This window comes from Salvelinus namaycush, chromosome 39 (assembly GCF_016432855.1).
Source record: "Salvelinus namaycush isolate Seneca chromosome 39, SaNama_1.0, whole genome shotgun sequence".
NCBI lineage: Eukaryota > Metazoa > Chordata > Actinopteri > Salmoniformes > Salmonidae > Salvelinus > Salvelinus namaycush.
In genome coordinates, this window is record NC_052345.1 from 22,447,200 (window position 1) to 22,467,870 (window position 20,671).

General features: G+C 42.1%; 1 protein-coding gene across 1 annotated transcript in view; it reads right to left on the minus strand.

The window, feature by feature from the left end:
* Positions 1 to 20,671, minus strand: part of LOC120032765 (tau-tubulin kinase 1-like) — a 43,772-nt gene that overhangs the window by 3,003 nt on the left and 20,098 nt on the right. The window contains exons 10-14 of the mRNA XM_038978948.1: positions 19,535 to 19,739; positions 18,978 to 19,159; positions 18,304 to 18,632; positions 17,796 to 17,959; positions 9,645 to 9,866 (exon numbers count right to left, since the gene is read on the minus strand). Coding sequence (XP_038834876.1) covers positions 9,645 to 9,866; positions 17,796 to 17,959; positions 18,304 to 18,632; positions 18,978 to 19,159; positions 19,535 to 19,739 — 1,102 coding nt within the window. The remainder of the gene's footprint in view (positions 1 to 9,644; positions 9,867 to 17,795; positions 17,960 to 18,303; positions 18,633 to 18,977; positions 19,160 to 19,534; positions 19,740 to 20,671) is intronic.

Consider the following 20,671-nt stretch of genomic DNA (forward strand, 5'->3'; position numbering starts at 1 on the left):
AGTACCTTCTACTATCTCATGAGCCCTCTGTTTTTATTTTTAAGTATTTTTTTAAGTATTTTCAAGAGCTGACAAACACAGACAATGAATAGGCCAGTGTCTCCAAATGTGAAGATGAATGCTTATTCATTTACAACATTTTGACAGAAATGTGTCCATTTCTTTAGGTTGTGCATGTGAATGTACTGAAATGGAGATGAGTGTTTTTTGAGGGACACCAAATAAAATAAAAAAACATACAGAAACTTAATAGATTATCCAAATTGGTCATTGCAACTTCATTGAACAAATTCATAACATCTATCTCTACAAATGCAATCAATCACATAATGCACTATACCCTGTTTTTCAAAAAATATGGACGGATATCCACTTTTTAAATCTGGTCAGATGAAAAACTATGTACCGTACAACTTCAAGTAATAGACCAGGCATTTATGTGCCTACATTAGAGCCCTGCACGGGCATACATTTTGTAAACCTAAACCCATTTTAAGCCCAAACACTACCCAGGCCTGGTTGTTTCTGCCAAATTTCAGGCCCTAACCAAACCCCAAATCAGAAATAACCTCCTCCGTTAGTGTCCATTAGCTGCTCGTCTTTCTGTCACTCGCTCCCTGAGCTGCTGCATGCGATCTGTGCATGCACTCTGAATGCCTGTGCATACGACTCCGTGCATGCGGCTCTGTGCATGTGTAACAGTTTAACTTTAGTACGTCCCCTCGCCCCTACCCGGGCGTGAACCAGGGAGCTCTGCACACATCAACAACAGTCACCCACGAAGCATCGGTACCCATCGCTCCACAAAAGCCGCGGCCCTTGCAGAGCAAGGGGAACCACTACTTCAAGGTCTCAAAGCGAGTGACGTAACCGATTGAAACGCTATTAGCGCGCACCACCGCTAACTAGCTAGCCATTTCACATCCGTTACACATGTGCTTTGTCAATAGCAAAGCCTCTGCTTGCTGTTCTGCTCAATGACGAGACAGAGAGCAGTTAGCTGTTAAACTAGCTACTTTTCGTCACTCTAAACTCAAGGAACATTATTTTCAGTAAAGTAATCTCTCCTGTAGACTCAAACAATTTTATTGTCTTATATTTGATGAGGTTGAAGCACTTCTGACACCATGATATGTACTGTGCAGCAGAGCAGAAGCAAATGGCTCAGCTTCAAAATGTTAATGATACCCTAGTTATTTTTTCATTTCCTGCACTAATGTGTTATCATTTACACACTGTCAAGTTTCTTTTGTCTTAAAATGCCTCTATTTAAATTATAAAAATAAAACTTTTCCCTTGACAGAATAATTATTATCCTATTTGACTGTTCATTTCCGGCAGTTCTTACTTTTCGTCACTAGCGGGTGATCTGTCAATCTCGGGGGGTCTGTACTCCATGTTGTTGACTGTTTTTGTTCTCGCCAGTTAGCTAGCAGTTCTCAGCTGTTAGCAGCCAACGGCTAGCAGTTTCTTACTGGCCACAAAGATGGATGATTGTCATAATTTTTTTGAAGTCATTACTGAATTATTTAATGTAACAAATAAAATATGAAACCTTGTAAACAATTCACGGTAACCTTAAACAATTCATTTAGACCCGACGTTCATTTGAAACAAGCGTTTAATTTGCTGAAATGTGTGCCGTTGCCCAGCTATTAAAAGGGACAGGCGGCTATTTGAGACTGCGTCTAATTGAAGTTTTACGGTACATCTTTATTTTCAGGAAATTTTCCTTATGGAGATGCATAAAATATTCAAGTCATTCAACACCTAAGACTTATAGACTGAAAACGCTCTTTCAAATTCTAGGCTATGGTTGACAAATATGACTCTGCAATTCAAGTAATAACTGTTTACAAGACCAAGTCATGTTTTATCTTAACTCAACTTGAAAGCCTTTTACACGGAACCCAAACCGGCTGTGCGCGCGTGCGCCCCCCCCCCACCCCACACCAAACGCGATCACGACACGCAGGTTAAAATATCAAAACAAACTCTGAACCAATTACATTAATTTGGGGACAGGTCGAAAAGCATTAAACATTTATGGCAATTTAGCTAGCTAGCTTGCACTTGCTAGCTAACGTTAATTTGTCCTATTTAGCTAGCTTGCTGTTGCTAGCTAATTTGTCCTGGGATATAAACATTGAGTTGTTATTTTACCTGAAATGCACAAGGACCTCTACTCCGACAATTAATCCACACATAAAACGGCCAACCGAATTGTTTCTAGTCATTTCTCCTCCTTCCAGGCTTTTTCATCTTTGAACTTATATGGTGATCCATCTAAACTTTCATTGTATTACCACGACAACCGGCAACAAAGTTCGTCTTTCAGTCACCCACGTGGGTATAACCAATGAGGAGATGCCACGTGGGTACCTGCCTCTAAAAACCAATGAGGAGATGACTTTCAGGGCGATCTGCGTCAGAAATAGGAAAGACTTCCATTTTAGCCCTTGGCGTCGCAGACGCTCGTTGGCGCGCGCAAGCAGTGTGGGTGCAATAATTGAATAACGTGGATTTCTAAATGTATTTCGCGATGCTCACGCATGCGTCCGGTCTGGTCAGCATGTTACATATGTGATATGTTACATGTTACACAGGTATCACATCTATGGCATTTTCAATCACTCTTAGTCCATGGCTTCTTCGCCCATGTCCTGTGGATTTCACAGCAGATTTCTCAACCTATACTGCCATCTAGGTTGGACACCCAGCCTTGTGGAACAAGTCAATTTTCAGAATATAGGACAGGAAATGCAGAACATATGGAAGATGTGCTCATGAATCAGTGACGTGAACCGAATATGTTTAACTTGCAATCTGATCAATTCAAATAAGAAGGTGCGAATCACAGTCCCTCTTCGCTGCAACTTGAAATACATTTTTGATCCGTGAGTATACTCCGAGTCAATATTCACATATTATTATTATTATTAAGGAATTGCACGCCCACAAATTGGTGAAAACAAACATTCTTTCCTTCGTCGTTGATTTTTAATTATACAGAAATAACAAAACATGCCGAAAAGCTGCTGTGTTGTTCAATGTACATGTAACCAGATAAAAAAAATCCCAATTTATGGTTCGCATTGCTCCCACGTAGGGAAATCGAGCATGCGAGAAGAGCCCTGTGGCTTCAGGCTATTTGGCGTGGGAAATGTCCAAGTATGCTACACATAGCTATGTGTATGGAAAACGTTTCCTCACAGGTAAGACAGTTAACTTGTTAAATATAGTCTGCTTGTAACTCCATTCACTACTTGTAGCTGTATAGTCTGTGTTGGCTAGCTTAATGTCGCAGTCGGTAGCTAGCTAGCACCGTCATGAAAAGGGGCATGAGGGAAGCCCTACAATATTCTGTTTTTAAGAAGGCAATGTTGAAAAGTAATCTTTAGACATATTGTACTCTTCCTAAATGTAGTTTTGTAATTGACTAAAACAAGCAGACAAGAAAACTGTGTTTGAAAAAGGTCACGTTTTTGCTGTGAGCCAATGGGGTAACTGCAGGTTGTTTTCCCCACAGGTGAGCAGGGCCGGGACGTTCTATCTCATACCGACTGGGACTATCCCTTTACCAGTGGTAATGTACTGTATATAACTCACAGAAAAAAAATGACTGGGTTGTTCCACCAATTGGGTGCCCTTTGAGCAGTATAACTTGGTCAAACAAAACCTGATTTCACCTAATGAATAGTTCCACCATATCAAAACGTGAGTTCAGTTAACAGGGTTGACCTTAAAATGAGGGACAGAGGCACATAAATCACTGATCACATTAAATATATAATAATCTTTCAGAAATGACTTTGTCAAAGCATCAACATAACTATAGCTTTACAATGATGGTGTAGACTTGGGAATTTTGGGGGTTAAGTTGGTTAAAATCTTCCTAAACTCTGAAAAATTTGAGGGACCTTTCAAAATGCTGGCACTTTAGCACGTCTTTATTTATATTATAAAACAGACTTATTGAATTGTCCATGTGGTCTATATTAAAGGGTACTTCATTGAATATAACAGGCTTTTAGAATTCAATATTAGTGCACAATTATTATAATTGTTATATTTTATTTTTTACTTTTACCCCCAATTTCGTGATATCGAATTGGTAGTTACAGTTTTGTCCCATCGCTGCAACTCCCCTACGGACTTGGGAGAGGCGAAGGTCGAGAGCCATGAGTCCTCCGAAACATGACCCTGCCAAGCCATACTGCTTCTTGACACGTGTTGGAGGAAACAGTCCAGCTGGCGACCGAAGTCAGCTTGCAGGCGCCCGGCCCACCACAAGGAGTCGCTAGAGCCGGATGGGACAAGGAAAAAATATTAAAGGGCACTTAAAAGGCACTCATTTCATAGAACAACCCTACTATACATTTATAGCCAGAGTTTGATCTTATTATATATCATGCAAATAGTGTTAGAAATATGAAAACAGTCTTGTACGATACAATTTCTCTGCAAGTCAATTTCAAAATTGCCTGCGTTATTTTTAGAGTTCAGTGACAATGTTTGACATCCTGATTGAGCGTATTATGGCGAGATTTGTTTTACCGAGAACGGACAAAAAAGTTCAAAAACAATATGTTTTTTAATAGCAGTGCCAATAATGTCAAGGAACAATTTGCATATGTGCGAAATTAAGTTTGGAGTTAGTAGCTAATCCACTCTCAGTACATTCACTGAGTAGTGCTCGTTGCGTGGTGCTACACACGCAAAACGACTAGGATGATTTGCAGAAAATCGTCAATCAAGCAGCGGGAAATTAACTGATGGAACAGTAATCTTTTCTAATCAGAGACAGAGGTGACATTCAGAGAGGGATGCTTGCTTGCTTCTTAGTGCCGTTAAGTAAATGCAAACGTCTTAAATGCAAAGCTTGGCAAAAGTAAAAGTGGTGCATATTTTGTAAGCGTAGCCCTTTAGCGCATTCACAAAAGCAATCATAAAAGAAACATAAGATCCTACTCATTGAGAAGACCAAATAAGAAGGCTGTATGTGGTTATGCCATTTCAGAAATACAGTAGTATCGTTCCTCTTCACAATGGCTTCAGCAAAACAGGGAACACAAAGCCAAGAGATACATGGTTATTACAAGAAGACATCAGTAAAATATCAGCATTAAACATTCATTAAATGTTGAAAAGACGTCCAAAAAAACTTGGTGTCTAACAAAATCAGAATACAGTGCAGTGTGAAGCCTGTGATGTCACGGCTCTGAGGTGTAATTCTATACAATGAATTTCTATACTGTAATTTTATTTGCACTTGGCTACATCTACAATGCATGCCCTTTACATTAGAACTGCTACCCACTTAAGGGTCTGTTACCTCATTGGTTTTTCCGTTGGAGAGAAAGTGGCATAAAATGAGTGTGGAAATAACCAATACTCTCCCGAGTCTCCTTTCCTCTTAACCTTGTTTCTCCAAAATGGCGTAACATTTTTTTTCCCATAGCACCCTTAGCATATCTTATTTATTGCGTTTCTCATCTTTTGCATCAATATTTTCTACCTGGGCCCAATAGTGACCATGTTCTCCTGTTAAGTCCTTTATAAAGTGCAACAGTGAGGTACAGTACTCAATGGACAATGGAGAAAGAAGTGCTATGTTGATGACTGATCTACACAAATATACTGTCACATACAACAGTCGATCCTGATATACAGTATGTAGCTCACTTCACTGCAAAAATGCACACCAAAACCCACAGAATTCCAATGGCATTTTTGTCTAACTCTGGCTAATTTAATGAATGGTTATGCCATTCCTGCTATTCTGCAGGAAGATAGATAACACAAAGCCCCCCAGTGCAATCCAAACCCTGGCATTATCTATCTATCTATATGATCTAAATGATAAAGTTGAAGAGCTGAGCCAATACAATGGCAGAGATGCCATTCTATGGAGCTTAAACTGTAAGTGCCTGAAATATTTTGGAACCAGATTTCAATTCATAAAACACAGCTGTTTGCATAATACCTGCCTGACATCACAGCTCCTCTTGTTTAGCAGAAGTCCACCCTAACCACTGGTCCAGGGTCTACCCTCCTTATGGTTAAGGATAGGATTCAGGGTTGGGTGATCTTATCCTAGATCTGTGGTTAGAGGCAACTTCTATCTCAAGCAGGAAAATCACAGTCTCTCTGGGTAGAACTTTATACGTGCAAGTTTTCCTCCGTCAACATTCACACATAGCAGCTTTGCTACCGATTCCAGACGGTGACGTGATTTCACATTATGACCAAACGAACTTCAGACAACTGTGAAATAACTACTAGGGTGATCTGAAGCTGGAAGCAACGTCAGCACAAGAACTGTTCATCGGGAGCTTTATGAAATGGGTTTCCATGGCTGAGCAGCCGCACACAAGCCTAAGATCACCATGCACAATGCCAAGCGTCGGCTGGAGTGGTGTAAAGCTCGCCGCCATTGGACTCTGGAGCAGTGGAAACGCGTGGAGTGATGAATCACACTTCACCATCTGGCAGTCCAACGGACAAATCTAGGTTTGGTGGATGCCAGGAGAATGCTACCTGCCTGTATGCATAGTGCCAACTGTAATGTTTGGTGGAGGAGGAATAATGGCCTGGGTCTGTTTTTCATGGTTCGGGCTAGACCCCTTAGTTCCAGTGAAGGGAAATCTTAACGCTACAGCATACAATGACATTCTAGACGATTCTGTGCTTTCAACAGTTAGGGGAAGGCTATTTCCTGTTTCAACATGACAATGCCCCTGTGCATAAAACGGTCCCTACAGAAATGGTTTGTCGAGATCGGTGTGGAAGAACTTGACTGGTCTGCACAGAGCCCTGACCTCAAACCCATCACCTTTGGGATGAATTGGAAAGCCGACTGCGAGCCAGGCCTAATCGCCCAACATCAGTGCCCGACCTCACTAATGCTCTTGTGGCTGAATGGAAGCAAGTCCCAGCAGCAATGTTCCAACATCTTGTGGAAAGCCTTCCCAGAAGAGTGGAGGCTGTTATAGCAGCAAAGGGGGACCAACTCCATATTAATGCACATGATTTTGGAATGAGCAGTTTGTCATGTACTGTAGCACATGTTAATAAATGCTATGTCACGTAACTGAATTAAGAACAGTTATATGAAAGGAGGTTTCACCATTTCTTGCATCATACCATTCGAATCCTGTTACTGTAGCAACAGTAACTTGTCATAAACTGTCATGCCATGTTATAACAACATGATTTGGACACTGGTACAGTAAGTGTTATTACATTTGCAATACCTCAAGCCAAAGAGAACCATATAGAATTACACTAAAGTTATCTGTATGGGACAACTGATACGGTCTATAATTTCTATAGTTCAAGATGCCATTCTGGTCACAGTAGCCATAACGGAAATACAGCACAGATGTAGGATCTTAATTTGAGCCAGTTTGCCATAGCATGAAAATAATCCTGCAGCAACAGGACATGCACATTATTATGTGGACATTTTTGTAGGGGTTGATACATTTTTCTGTTAGAACATTCAAATCTGAAATTCCAAAGCCTTTTTAAAAACTCAAATACATAACAAGTTTAAATTCTCGGCAACAAAAGAGGTGATCAAATTAAGATTGTACATCTATACAGTACATTGAACTCAACCACGATAACGCTTGTTTTTACGACACTGAATATTAGAGAAAGGGAGTTTTCCTATTGCAAAACCCCACACCTAATATCCTCACCCTTCAGAAGCCTGCCCAATCCATTGCTTCAGAATTTCACCGCATAGAAAGCATGGATATGCAAGCAACCGACAGACAAAAACACCTCTATAAAAGTACACCAAAAGCAAGATAAGACATATAGAAAAGCACCCTGTGCGATAAACATACAGAAGCTGAAATATTTCTGTTTAAACTCCACAAGAACTAGCCTGGTCCCAGATCTGTTTGTGCTGTCTTGCCAACTATGGTCATTGTTATGGTTATGGACGTGACAATGATCATAAGTGTTGGCAAGACTCCACAAACAGATCTGGGACCAAGCTACACAAGATCAGTGTGTAGACTGCAGAGCACTTATAGTAGCAACCTAGCATCACATGGCTTCTCTGGGGAATAATTTAACTCTAATGCTTTGTCACAAGACCCTCGTAACAGTGTCAGGAGCATGACCTAACTGATGCCTTGGGATAAACGAGGACAACGTATGACTCTACATTGTTATGACACCGTTGATAAAGTAGCTGGCCTAGTATGTACCTAAGTCACAGTTTATGTTATGACTGCTTAAAGTCAGCTATCATTAGAGGCAGTAACTGCTTATGACATCTATATGTCATTATCATGACAGTGCACATAGGTCTTACGAGGAAATATTATTTAAGGAAAGTGTGGTAACTCTTAACTTGTGGCTTGCAGGTATAAAGCTTTAGTACTAGTTAGAAGCATGTATGAGCCTTTATAATGACTTACATTGCATTATAACCTCATCATAATGCATTATACCTGCACGGGCAAACTGTGATTGGTACATCCATTTGAATATATACCCATTGATTCTTAAAGAATATAACTTATAATTGCTCAGTTCAACTGTCGTACCCCGTCAGAAGCCAAAATATAAGCCTTGTTTACTCCATTGTTTGTAAACAATGTCATTGTTAAACAGCATCCAAACATGGCTAAAACTACAAGTTTGATATCATGGATCTTCATTCCTTGCATCTATAGCTCTGTCTAGGAATTCAAGAATAGTTCTTCATCCCCATCCCTCAGCTGTTTACCAAAACAGTGGTGGGGTGTCCGCCTTGTTATTGTTTGATCAGAAGAGGACTGGCCACCCCTCATAGCCTGGTTCCTCTCTAGGTTTCTTCCTAGGTTCTGGCCTTTCTATGGAGTTTTTCCTAGCCACCGTGCTTTTACACCTGCATTGCTTGCTGTTTGGGGTTTTAGGCTGGGTTTCTGTACAGAACTTTGAGATATCAGCTGATGTAAGAAGGGCTTTATAAATAGATTGGATTTGATCTACAGATTGCCCCTTTAAGCAAAGTGTTACCGAAAGCGTTACTGAATTCCTTTAGCTACGCATCGCCGACATGACCTGCATTCGACGACAATCCCTCAAGCCTTCAGCATGAATGGAAAAAGAATGCAATGAAGTTGAACAGTCTCTTAACAGTCTCGGTTTTGTGACTCCTCCTCCACACAGTACCATTAAATGATGAAGAGGGAAAGGGGAAACCTCAAGTTTATACTTTATACCACTTTTTACTCAAATTGCACGCGCAACTGACTTTGCAAGGAGCCGACTTTTACGAGTTTATTACGCGAAAAATATTTTGCCGTCAGCACTTTTCTTCTCTTCCTATTCACTTAAAAAAAAAAAGTTAGTTACATTAAAGTGAGTTGTTTGAACTGTGTTTTAGTTCAGCAGGGTTTGTGTGTGTCTGAAAGATAATGTGTGTGCAAGCGTGCATGTGTTTGTGTTCTAACCAACCCGACAAAATAGGGCTCTTTGGGTTTCAAACTGCGAGTATGTCCCTGTGTATGTACATAATGGGTGAAAACGAGTATACGCTAATGCATTTTGGCATGCAGAGTGCCCCTCCCTCAGCTCGTGTTCTTATTCATGAGCTTGGCAAGCAATTGCTGGATTTGCGTGCGCGACACGTTCAGGACCGAGTGCCTGCTCCGTGGGCTGCCCGGGCTCTGCAGGGGAGCATGGCGTCGGTGTGTGGAAGAGTTCATGTGTGCGGGGCTGCTCTCGGCTGAGCGGCTCCGCTGGATGAAGGACCCTCCGGGGTGCGGGTACTGCTCCGTCTCCAGCGTGGATGATGAGAAGACGTAGGAGGCCAGCCTCCGCAGCTGATTGGGCCTCGGGTGGTGCCTGTCATCCTCCAGCTGCAGAAGAGACCAATCAGAAAACAGAAGGAGGGGCATTAGGATGGAAGGGGGAGGGACAACAAGGTCATGCTAACAGACTATAGACTAGTATTGGGTCACGTCCCAACACTCCTGAAACGGCTTCATTTCCTTGTCTTCTTACCCTTCCTCACCAGTATTCTAAAAGGATTAGATAGTTGAGAGTTATAGGCTTGGGAGCTCAACTATCCAGTACCTTTCAGGTCAGCTGATAAGAGGGTAAAAGAAGGAGTCAAGAAAAGGGATCCATATGGAGTATTGGAACATATCTTGTCATACATCTCTCCTTCCCTGTGTTCATGCTGTAAGGGCTCTCGGATGTAGTCCAGAGAGAAACAGGGAGAGGAAGACTCTATGGTTGCCATTACAGCAGAGGCGTTACAGTATGTTAAAATGATAGAAGACAGTATTCTACAAAAAACACTTAAGTAGGTTGCCAGATTGGAAGCAAATGAGAGTAGGTTTCCGTCTATCTCATAATCGAGGCACAGAGCACACATTCCCCAACAATGCCATTAAAAACACACACAAGTACTGCACATGTTCTTCTAGTATGTAAACACATTGAACCTGGGAAAATGCCTGGACACGATCAAATTTAATTACACTCAATTTTTTTTTTTTTTAAATCACCAGTGGAAAATGCAAAATGAATAACACAAAATATAGATGGTCTCATCAAGCACACGAAACACAAACACACGACGAAGAAAAGGGGATAAATATGGCGCAACAAAAACAGGAGGAGTTCGGAACAGAAAGTAATTGAGGAAAAAAACAACAGAGGTAAGGACTATCCTAAACTGTGCTTACCCCAAAACACCACTTTATTTCTTCGCTTGTTGTTCCCATGGCACCCTCGCTTTTTCTCCTCGGGTGAGCGCAACTTGACATACTGTACTTTTAAGTGATAGGTTGAGCAAATGCATCAGTTATGTCAAGGAAGAGGTCGCAGGGCAAATAAAACGAGGGTCCTTGATCATGTATGCGATAGCGAGGCCTGCCGTACTAGGCACTTGCAGTGAAATCACAAATAAGGCTGGTATAAAACGTGATTGGTGAGGTAAGAAAATCAACATTTTTGTTTTCTTTTACAGTAATCCATGACAAGGAAATACAACTGGCACAGGGCCTTGTGGTTTTGAAGGGTCCTTGTGCATTCAGGTTTTTATTCTTACCATACTCCTGAGCAAAACGTTCTTTAACATATTTCATGGACATACTGTAACAGTCAGAAAAAGACACTTACAAAAACGTACAAAAAGGTTAAATAGACATAAAATATAAACTTGATCAAATGGTACGCAGACTTGCATAATACAAGAGACCTTCAGGACTGGTTTCTAATTGATGCAGTGCTAACGGACCCTAGTGGTACATGGATTCTGGGTAATGTGTATTCAAAAAACAATCTGTAAGATTTCTTGTTCAAAAGGTTTTTAGGCAGGGCAACAAGGTCAACAATATTAAATTGTGGGAAAAACTGGTTGCCAGTGGGAAAAGCCAGTGGGAAAAACTGGTTTCCAGTGGGAAAAACTGGTTGATGTCAGGGTGTGTTCTGATTAACGTCTTTAAATAGTTGAAATCATCTGACCAGATAACAACCAAATGATGGTTGTTGCACATGCCCTGGTGCCCCAACCTCCAGGGTGTCCTCCCCCCAAAAACAATTGAACACGTTGGTTGGGGGCCCCCTGGAAATGTTCTCTCAGCCTCATGGCAAAATGTATAGAATAGCATGAAATTTGCTATTAAACTGCAAATGTTTCTGTCTGCCCCATGGCAAAATGTGTAGAATTGCAGGAAATTAGCTTTAAATCAGGTTTAATATGATCTGAGCTAGTTTATGTATTTTTATTCAAATTGAAGAGATTGCAGTGGGTATAATCGGTTGAAAAGACATCAAACTAACGTTTGAGACATCATGGTCAGGTTGATAAAGGAAGGATTACATGTCTTTTTGCACCTGGTTGTAATCTGATGTTGGTTCAACAACATAACCTATAGTCTACATTTATCCCAGGGTTGTTGATGTCGTCATGACAAAGATGCCTTTACCTGGTTGTAATCTGATTATCTGACTTCGCTTCAACCAGATTTCAACAAAAGGAAACCTTACAAAAGCATGTTGTGTGAAGTTTTGGATTTGTATACAAAATAATTTGAGTGTGTGTATTTTGTTCAATAAAAATAATAAAAACAAATTTGATTTTGGTTTTCAAAGTACAAGGATTTGCTCCAAAATGAAAATAAAAAATTTGAAAAGTAATTCTTCCACAGTGCATTTAAACTCCATTTAAATTCCACTCAATCGAGCCAATGAGTGAAAACTGGGTCGTTACATGAAATGAGTCCCTTTTGGGTAGTGTAATTTGGTGAAAGTTTTATTTCACCTCATTGTAACATTCTGTCATGATTAGCACATGTTCAACTTAATAAAAAAGAGGACTATAGTAAATGCCTATTAAGTGCCAAATAAAGTAACAGGATTAAATCAGCCATAAAACCCCTTGGAACAGGGGGAACGAAAGCTTGTTGTGTGCAACAGGGAAAGGCAATTGAATGCAAGCTTCAAACATTTTTTTATTGTTAAAACATTTCTAGCCTGTCCACCTATGGGTAACATGGTTGACGTGTTATGCTCGTTGCACTCAGTTCTCCACTACAAAACATGTCCAAAAAGGGTAGAAAATGGCCAAAAAGGGTAGAACCAGCTCACCTGCCTTACACGATGATTTGACTATATTTATTAAATGTTCTTAAAGGGGCCAGTGCAGTTCAAAACTAGATTTTCCTGTGTTTTATAAATATTTCCACACTATGAGGTTGGAATAATACTGTGAAAATTATGATAATGCACTTTTAGTGTAAAAGCTGTTTGAAAAGACATTTCAGCTTGTTCGGCTGGGTGGGATTTTTGAACCAACTGGTGACATCACCAGGTGGTACAAGTTAATAGCCCAATAAAGAGAGTTTGCCCTACTCTCTGCCAATAACAGCTAGTTTTCAAGTTAAATTAGGCTCTTTCAAATTAGGTCCCTCTCTCAAACCACTTCCAGACAGTCCTAACTAAATTCTTGCTTGAGAAATTTAATTTAGCTCAGGAGCTATTTTGGTTTCTTTTTGGCCATTTTAATTGAAAACAATCACAGTAAGGTACCCAATTGTTACCCAGAAATGATTTTATATTGAGATGAAAATGGCTGCATTGGACCTTTTAAGAATTTTTTTTTAAATCATATTTAAAAAGAGAGTTCGGTTCCTGTAACAGGGTGGACCTTAAAATGAGGGACAGTTTTTTTTTCTACTTAAAATTTATCACAAAATAAATATGAATCTTCAGAAATGACTGTCAAAGCAACAAAATAACTAGGGCTTTATGAAAACATGGAGAAATGTTGCAGTTAAGCGGGTTAATCTCTTCTGAGATGTCACAGAGTGCACAGAGGAACATGTACACATTTTGGCCCTTTAGCAATTCTTCATTCATATAAAAATCGAATGAATGTATTTTCCATGTTGTCTATATTTAAAGTCTAAGCCTTGGTTGGGTTGGGGGGGGGGGGGGGGGGGGGGTTTAAACAGACGGATTTTGATGGGAATATCGGCCCTAGGGGATGGGTACTTTTTAATATTATAGGCTTTTAAAATCCAATATTGGTGCACAATATCTATTTGAAATATCAAAGGAACACAACATGGAGTCATTTTGTGGAACAACCCAACTACACTATTGTCTCAATTAATCAATCTGAACTAACTGGATTTAAAACCACATCTCAGTGACTACTGGCTGACATTCTTGTTAGTTTTGTTCTTTTTTTGTCTGTTGTCCTTTATCAGTGAGGGCCATTGTGTCAATCATATAGAGCTGTATCCCATTTTCCATTCAAACCTTTCAAATGATCTGGAAGTTATTGCTCACCCTAACCTCATAGATAAATACACCTGTTCGTCGAACATCTCATTCCAAAATCATCATAAATATGGATTTGCTGCTATAACCTGCCTCCACTCTTTCTGGGAAGGCTTTCCACTAGATGTTGGAATATTGCTGCAGGGACTTGCTTCCATTCAGCCACTAGAGCATTCGTGAGTTTGGGCACTGATGTTGGGCGATTAGGCATGGCTCGTTCCAATTCATCCCAAAGGTGTTTGATGGGGTTGAGGTCAGGGCTCTGTGCAGGCCAGTCAAATTCTTCCACACCGATCTCAACAAACCATTTCCATATGAACCTTGCTTTGTGCATGGGGGCATTGTCATGCTAAAACAGGAAAGGGCCTTCCGCCAACTGTTGCCACGAAGTTGGAAGCACAGAATTGTCTAGAAAGTCATTATATGCTTTAGCGTTAAGATTTCCCTTCCCTGAAATTAAGGGAACTAGCCCGAACCAGGAAAAACAGCCCCAGACCATTATTCCTCCTCCACCAACCTTCACATTTGGTACTATGCATTACGGCAGGTAGCATGCTCCTGGCATCCACCAAACCCAGATTCATCCGTCGGACTGCCAGATGGTCATAGGAAGGCCAAAACAAATCATCAAGGACATCAACCACCCGAGCGTGTTCACCCCGCTACCATCCAGAAGGCGAGGTCAGTACAGGTGCATCAAAGCTGGGACCGAGAGACTGAAAAACAGCTTCTATCTCAAGGCCATCAGACTGCTAAACAGCAATCACTAACTCAGAGAGGCTGCTGCATACATTGAGATCCAATCACTGGCCACTTTATACAATGCACTAAATAATGGCACTTTAATAATGATTACATATCTTACATTACTCATATCACATGTATATACTGTATTTTATACCATCTATTGCACCTTGCCTATGCCGCTCGACCATCGCTCATCCATATACTGACATTTACATATTCTCATTCACCCCTTTAGATTTGTGTGTATTAGGTAGTTGTTGGGGAATTTTTAGATAACTTGTTAGATATTACTGCACTGTTGGAACTAGAAGCACAAGCATTTCGCTACACTCGCATTAACATCTGCTAACCATGTGTATGTGACAAACACAATTTGATGAAGTGTGATTTGTCACTCCAGAGAACACATTTACACTGCTCCAGAGTCCAATGGCGGCGAGCGCTTCACACCACTCCGGCCGACGCTTGGCATTGCGCATGGTGATCTTAGGCTTGTGTGCGGCTGCTCAGCCACCCTTTTCATGAAGCTCCCGACGAACAGTTCTTGTGCTTCCAGAGGCAGTTTGGAACTCGGTAGTGAGTGTTGCAACCGAGGACAGATGATTTTTACGCGCTGCACGCCTCAGCAATCGGTGGCCCCGTTCTGTGAGCTTGTGTGGCCTGCCACTTCGCAGCTGAGCCGTTGTTGCTCCTAGACGTTTCCACTTCACAATAACAGCACTTACAGTTGACCGGGGCAGCTCTAGCAGGTCAAAAATGTGCCAAACTGACTTGTTGCAAAGGTGGCATCCCATGACGGTGCCACGTTGAAAGCCACTGAGCTCTTCAGTAAGGCCGTTCTACTGCCAATGTCTTCTATGGAGATTGCATGGCTGTGTGTTCGATTTTATACACTGGTCAGGCTGATATAGCCGAATCCACTAATTTGAGGGGGTGTCCACATACTTTTCTTTATATAATATTCATACTCTGCTCTGAGTTAGGTTGTTTTGAGCACAGGGATGTTTTGTGGCACCCTCTAGTGTTGGGCGCAGGGGAATAAAAATAAACAAACAGTGTTACTGTACTTACACCATGTGTACGGGCCTCCCATTAGACATACACAGTAGCACATAGTAAGCAATGTATGACACTTTTCAGCATGCACAGTTTATGCATATCAGGGTTCTACAACTCTAGGGAGCTACTGGATGTGCAGGTTTTTCTTTTTCCCCAACCCAGCACTAACACCTGTTTCCAATAATCATCTCATCATGACCTTCATTCAACCAGGGATGTCAAACTCAAAACTCTCCTCTATCCATCATTTTGGGACTTTTTGATGCTCCCTGATTGTCTAGCTTTCAAATTCTGTGATTATTAGTGAGCTGGACACAGTCAAGAACATTTATGTATGTAGGTCCATTATAATTTCTACACAGTTTCGATCTGGTTTTAGTCATTTTAAAGTATATTGAGTTTGTTTCCCCCCCCACCAAAAAATAATAATATTTATATAGTTTTTTAAAACTCAAACCACCCGTGGGCCGGATTGGACCTCCTCGCAGGCAGGATCCGAGCTCTGGGCCGTACGTTTGACACCTGTGCCATATGCCAACCAGTGATTGAGCGTTGTAAAACAAAGCATTTATGAATCTCTTTGAAATGATCATGGATGTGTCTTTGGTTCATACTTAAATGCCTGTTTCTTGACACATATGTGTACAAAGCGGTATTTCAGAGTTGAAAGTGTAACATGTGACAAAAATAAAATATAATACATATATCATTGTTGGGAAAAATAGTGTGGTTGCATTACATTCTCACCTAAAAGACCCCTGAAGAACTGAAACACTAATGGAAGCTACAGGCTGAGACACATTGGTTTTAACAAGAAAAAGAAACATTTTGTCAACTTCAATTGTTCTCCAAGAAATTGCTGAATTTCCTCTATAATTCACCTAAAAGACTTGAACATTCCCCATATTTTCTTTATACATCTTTTTATGTATGAGGTAACGGTCAGCTTAATCACATTTGGTGGCAGCGGTGGGATATGTTTCCCTAGCCTGATGGGAAGAGCCACGGTTTAAATGTTTTAATTTAACATTTTCAACCAAAGGTTTTCATGTCAGGAACACTGACGTCAAGAACATGTTTAGTACGAAGAAAACGTTTCGAAACTTGGTGGCACCACCTAAACATGTCCAAAGATATTATTTCTGTTACAAAAACCTTTCGCTGCGGCTATCTGGATGTTTGTTACATTATTCTCATCAGAATGACAAAGTGTCATCATGTATGCGTATATCTTGTTTCATCGGTGTGTCATAACGAGGGCATCAAGTGCAGTGCAACCCTAACAAATTTCAACCCGAATACAGGGACGTACTGGGACCAGGAATCTTCCCGGGGTATGGACCAGCCCGTCTGGCATTTGCCGGAACCGTACAATGAGAAAATGGACTCATTGCGAAAACGATTGAGAAAAGATTGTAGAAATACATTGGGGGGGAAAGAACCTATCAAAAATAACCCTACTCATGCCACCATCTCACCCAAAAAACATAAACTGTTCAATAATTATAATATGTAAGGCTACATCTGATCTGATGCTGGAATATGCAGTTTGCAAAGCCACGTCTCCCATTCATACCTTAGCATTACAAAACAATGGTTAAAACCAAAAGTCATGGGCAAAACCAAACTGATGGAAAGGAACAATTTGTGCCTACTGACACAGAAAAAGGCACGTTTTCTCTCTTTACACTGGCAGGATATGTCACACCAATGACAGTGTGAATGACACTAAAATGGCTGCGGGAATAATGGTCGCCCCCCCCCCGCCAAGGTATTCAGTTCCCACTGGCTTGCAAAATTCTAGGGTTGCAAAATTCCCAGGTTTTCTAGAAAGATTACTGGAATTATAAGGAAATAAACTGGAAATCCGTGAATCTTCCAACTGCGATTTCTGGAAAAACAGGTCATTTGAGTTAAATTATCGGAATTTTGCAACCCTTGGCTTAAAACCCTACCCCCAGGTTTAGCACTGCATGTTAATGGACATCCCGACCAGAGGGGTCACCGAACAGCTCATCTTTACATAATCTGGATAGATCAACAACACCCACCGCTTAGGTGGGTCTCATCCATATCATCTAAAGATGAATCGCACTGTGCAGCAGGCGACCCAGCTCTGAGCCGACTACCATGAACATGCAAGGAGAGAAGCCTCCCTCCACCGATAGGTTGGCCCGATCTCTTACCGGTCTTTGGGGTCCGACAGGACGGCCTGACGGGAGTGAATGACAGGGCGACATGGCGGGGCTTCCCCCACTTCGTCTGGAGGCTTCCTCCTCGGTGAGCGTGAGCATGCCCCGGCTGCTGTTGGTTGTGTGGGTCGTCTTGGGCCGCACCACCATCTCCGCCCCTAAAACAAAGGGTTGGTTAGGAATCTAGTACCCTTTTCACACCGTCACGCCAAACCGGAACCAAACTGTGATGGGTTGAATAGTTCATTTTCACATTATCCTTTTCAGCACGGTTCCAGCAAATGTGGTGGATACATAACCAGGTCAGCTCAGTACAAATGGTTTAGTTCGGCCCAGTAGTGTGAAAAGTGTTTGCCCGATTAAGTCAAACGTCAAATAATATTTTATTGTCAGAGGAGAGATGAGCATCATCGTCAACACAACTTGTACAGAATAGAACAGAACTGAATAGAACTGACTGAAATTGCACATCATTGAATTTACATAAAACGGTCAGGCCCACCTCCTCCCCGCAGCCTCCTCCTCTCCTCTCCCTCCTCCAGGGGCCTCAGCTCCTCAGGCTCCTCATCGGTGGTGCCCGACGTGGTGGGCTGGAAGTCCCTCAGCTCCGTCTCCTTGTCGATGATCACCCACTCCTTGCTATCAAAGTCTTCCTCCTCCGCTAGCGGCACCGATCTGATAAAGGCATTACTGTGGGCTTCCTGGTCCACGGACGCCACCGAGCCCTCGCCGTGCCGCCCGCGCTGCAGGCCGTCGTCCACAGACAGCATCATGGCCGGTTGGGACGAATACAGGTGGCGCGAGGGCGATCCCAGGATGTCCATGCGGGACCTGATACTGTGGCACACAGATATGTACACGTACACACAGGTACAAGCACGAGGACGTACAAGTGCACATAGACACACAAGCGCGCACAAACAAATGCACACACACATTAAGTATTGAATTAAGTATTAAAGTGGAGGGCTATAATAGATAGGCTTATAGCAGTTACACAGACCCTAACCCAAAGGACTTTCCTGGAACGCCTAAGAGACTTTAATGTAGCTATTTACAATACTAAATGTATTTTAGTATAATGCACTTCCTGGTTAACTACTATACTTAAATACTATTATACTAAAAGCTAGTACAGGTCTGTAACTAATGCTAGAGCTGGTTTGTAGTGGTCACCTTTGGCCGTAGCCGTCGACGGCCCTCCCATCAGCGGCCGACATGCGGTCTGACTCTGGGCTGTTGATGCGGCGGTACCGGAGGGAGCACACCTGGCCACTGAGGGACTCGGGGGCCCCTCCTGCCCTGCACGGCGAAATGGGACAGGCCCCTCTGCTGGGTTCATCCCCCTCCTGGGCCCCCTGCAGACACAGAGGGGAGAGGAGGGGAAGAGACGGGAGGGGAAAGGAGAGAAAGGAGGTCACGATGATGTATGCAAAACAGTAATTCATTCTAAAATGTGTCTATTACCACTGCTAGGAGTTTAAAGGGTAGGCCCTCGTCTGTCTAGTGTACACATTTTCTGTCTGGATGTCCATCTCGGTCTGTGCATCTGTATGTCCGTCTATCATCCTCTACCCAGCCAACCATCAATCGATCCCATATTTTTCATTCATAAAAAATGCTAAAAATACTGTATCAACAAACAGTATAAGCTACGTTAGAACAACATCTACATAGATGCCATACAGTAAAATGTTGTGTTCTCCTTCCCCTCACCCCTCCCCCTTGCTCACCTTGCCCAGGCTGATCCTGAGTTTGTTGCGGTTGAAGTCGCTGTCCTCCCATCCCTCGCCCTTGGCGGGCGGTGGCCCCCCCTGGCGGCTCCCGCTGGGAGGCAGGGCCGGAGGGGCGTTCTCCTGGTCGCTGAGGTGCTCGTCCTGGAGCACGTTCTCCGTGTTCTCTCTCTGGAGGTCTCCGGGCACCGGGGTGTTTATGGCTCTGTGGGCGAAGATGGGTGGGAGTGGCGGGATGGGTTCAGGTTAAATCAGTTGATTTAAGATCAGCGGCGGCCCAATGATGTACACAATGTATATTATAAACACATGTATAACACCTATATGTGAATATATGTCCACTGGGAATGCAGGTTTTTGTTCCAGCCCTACTCTATTCCAAAATGTTTCTTATTATTTTATTTCCTGAATTATGCATGCACTTAATTAATGCACTTTGTACAGGCCACCCTCAAAGTTCAGTAAACATCTATTTATTCAGTGAAACATTGATTGTAAACTGGTATTTTACAGCCTAGTTTACAATTCAATATCATGCGTTTCAAAGGGTTTGGATGAGGAGTGTGGCAGTAGCCTCGAGGTGTGACAGCAATACCGACGGAGACAAAACCCGTTACCTCTCTCATTTGCACCGGGAGGCTCAGGATGCCTCCGAAAATGGCACCCTATTCCCCACACAGTGCAATATGACGTCAAAGTGCACTACTTAGGGAATAGGGTGCCATTTAGGATAGAGTCTCATGTGTGATGACGACCAAAACACTAACGATGTCTCCGGGAGATGAGGATGTCGTGTTGGCAGGGAAGTCATGCAGCTGTGTGTAGTGTGTGCGTGTCTAGGCAGCCTGAACAGTAAAAAGCCTCAAACAAGACAGTCATCAGAGAGAGAGAGAAACTTCAAAAATAATATATTTGGGTGAGTGAGTCAAACAAATGCTCCCATAAAAGACAGAGTAAAAATAGAGCACTGTGACTGCACTCTATCATGTTGTGGCACTTTCAGGATCTAATGTATTGTACCATTGCATTGTGATTTGATACTGTAAATGTCAAGTATCAAAGACAGCCGACGGGTGAAAAAGACTAAGATAAAGGAAGATGCAGAAATATGACATCATCGTACACAAATGGGGAAAA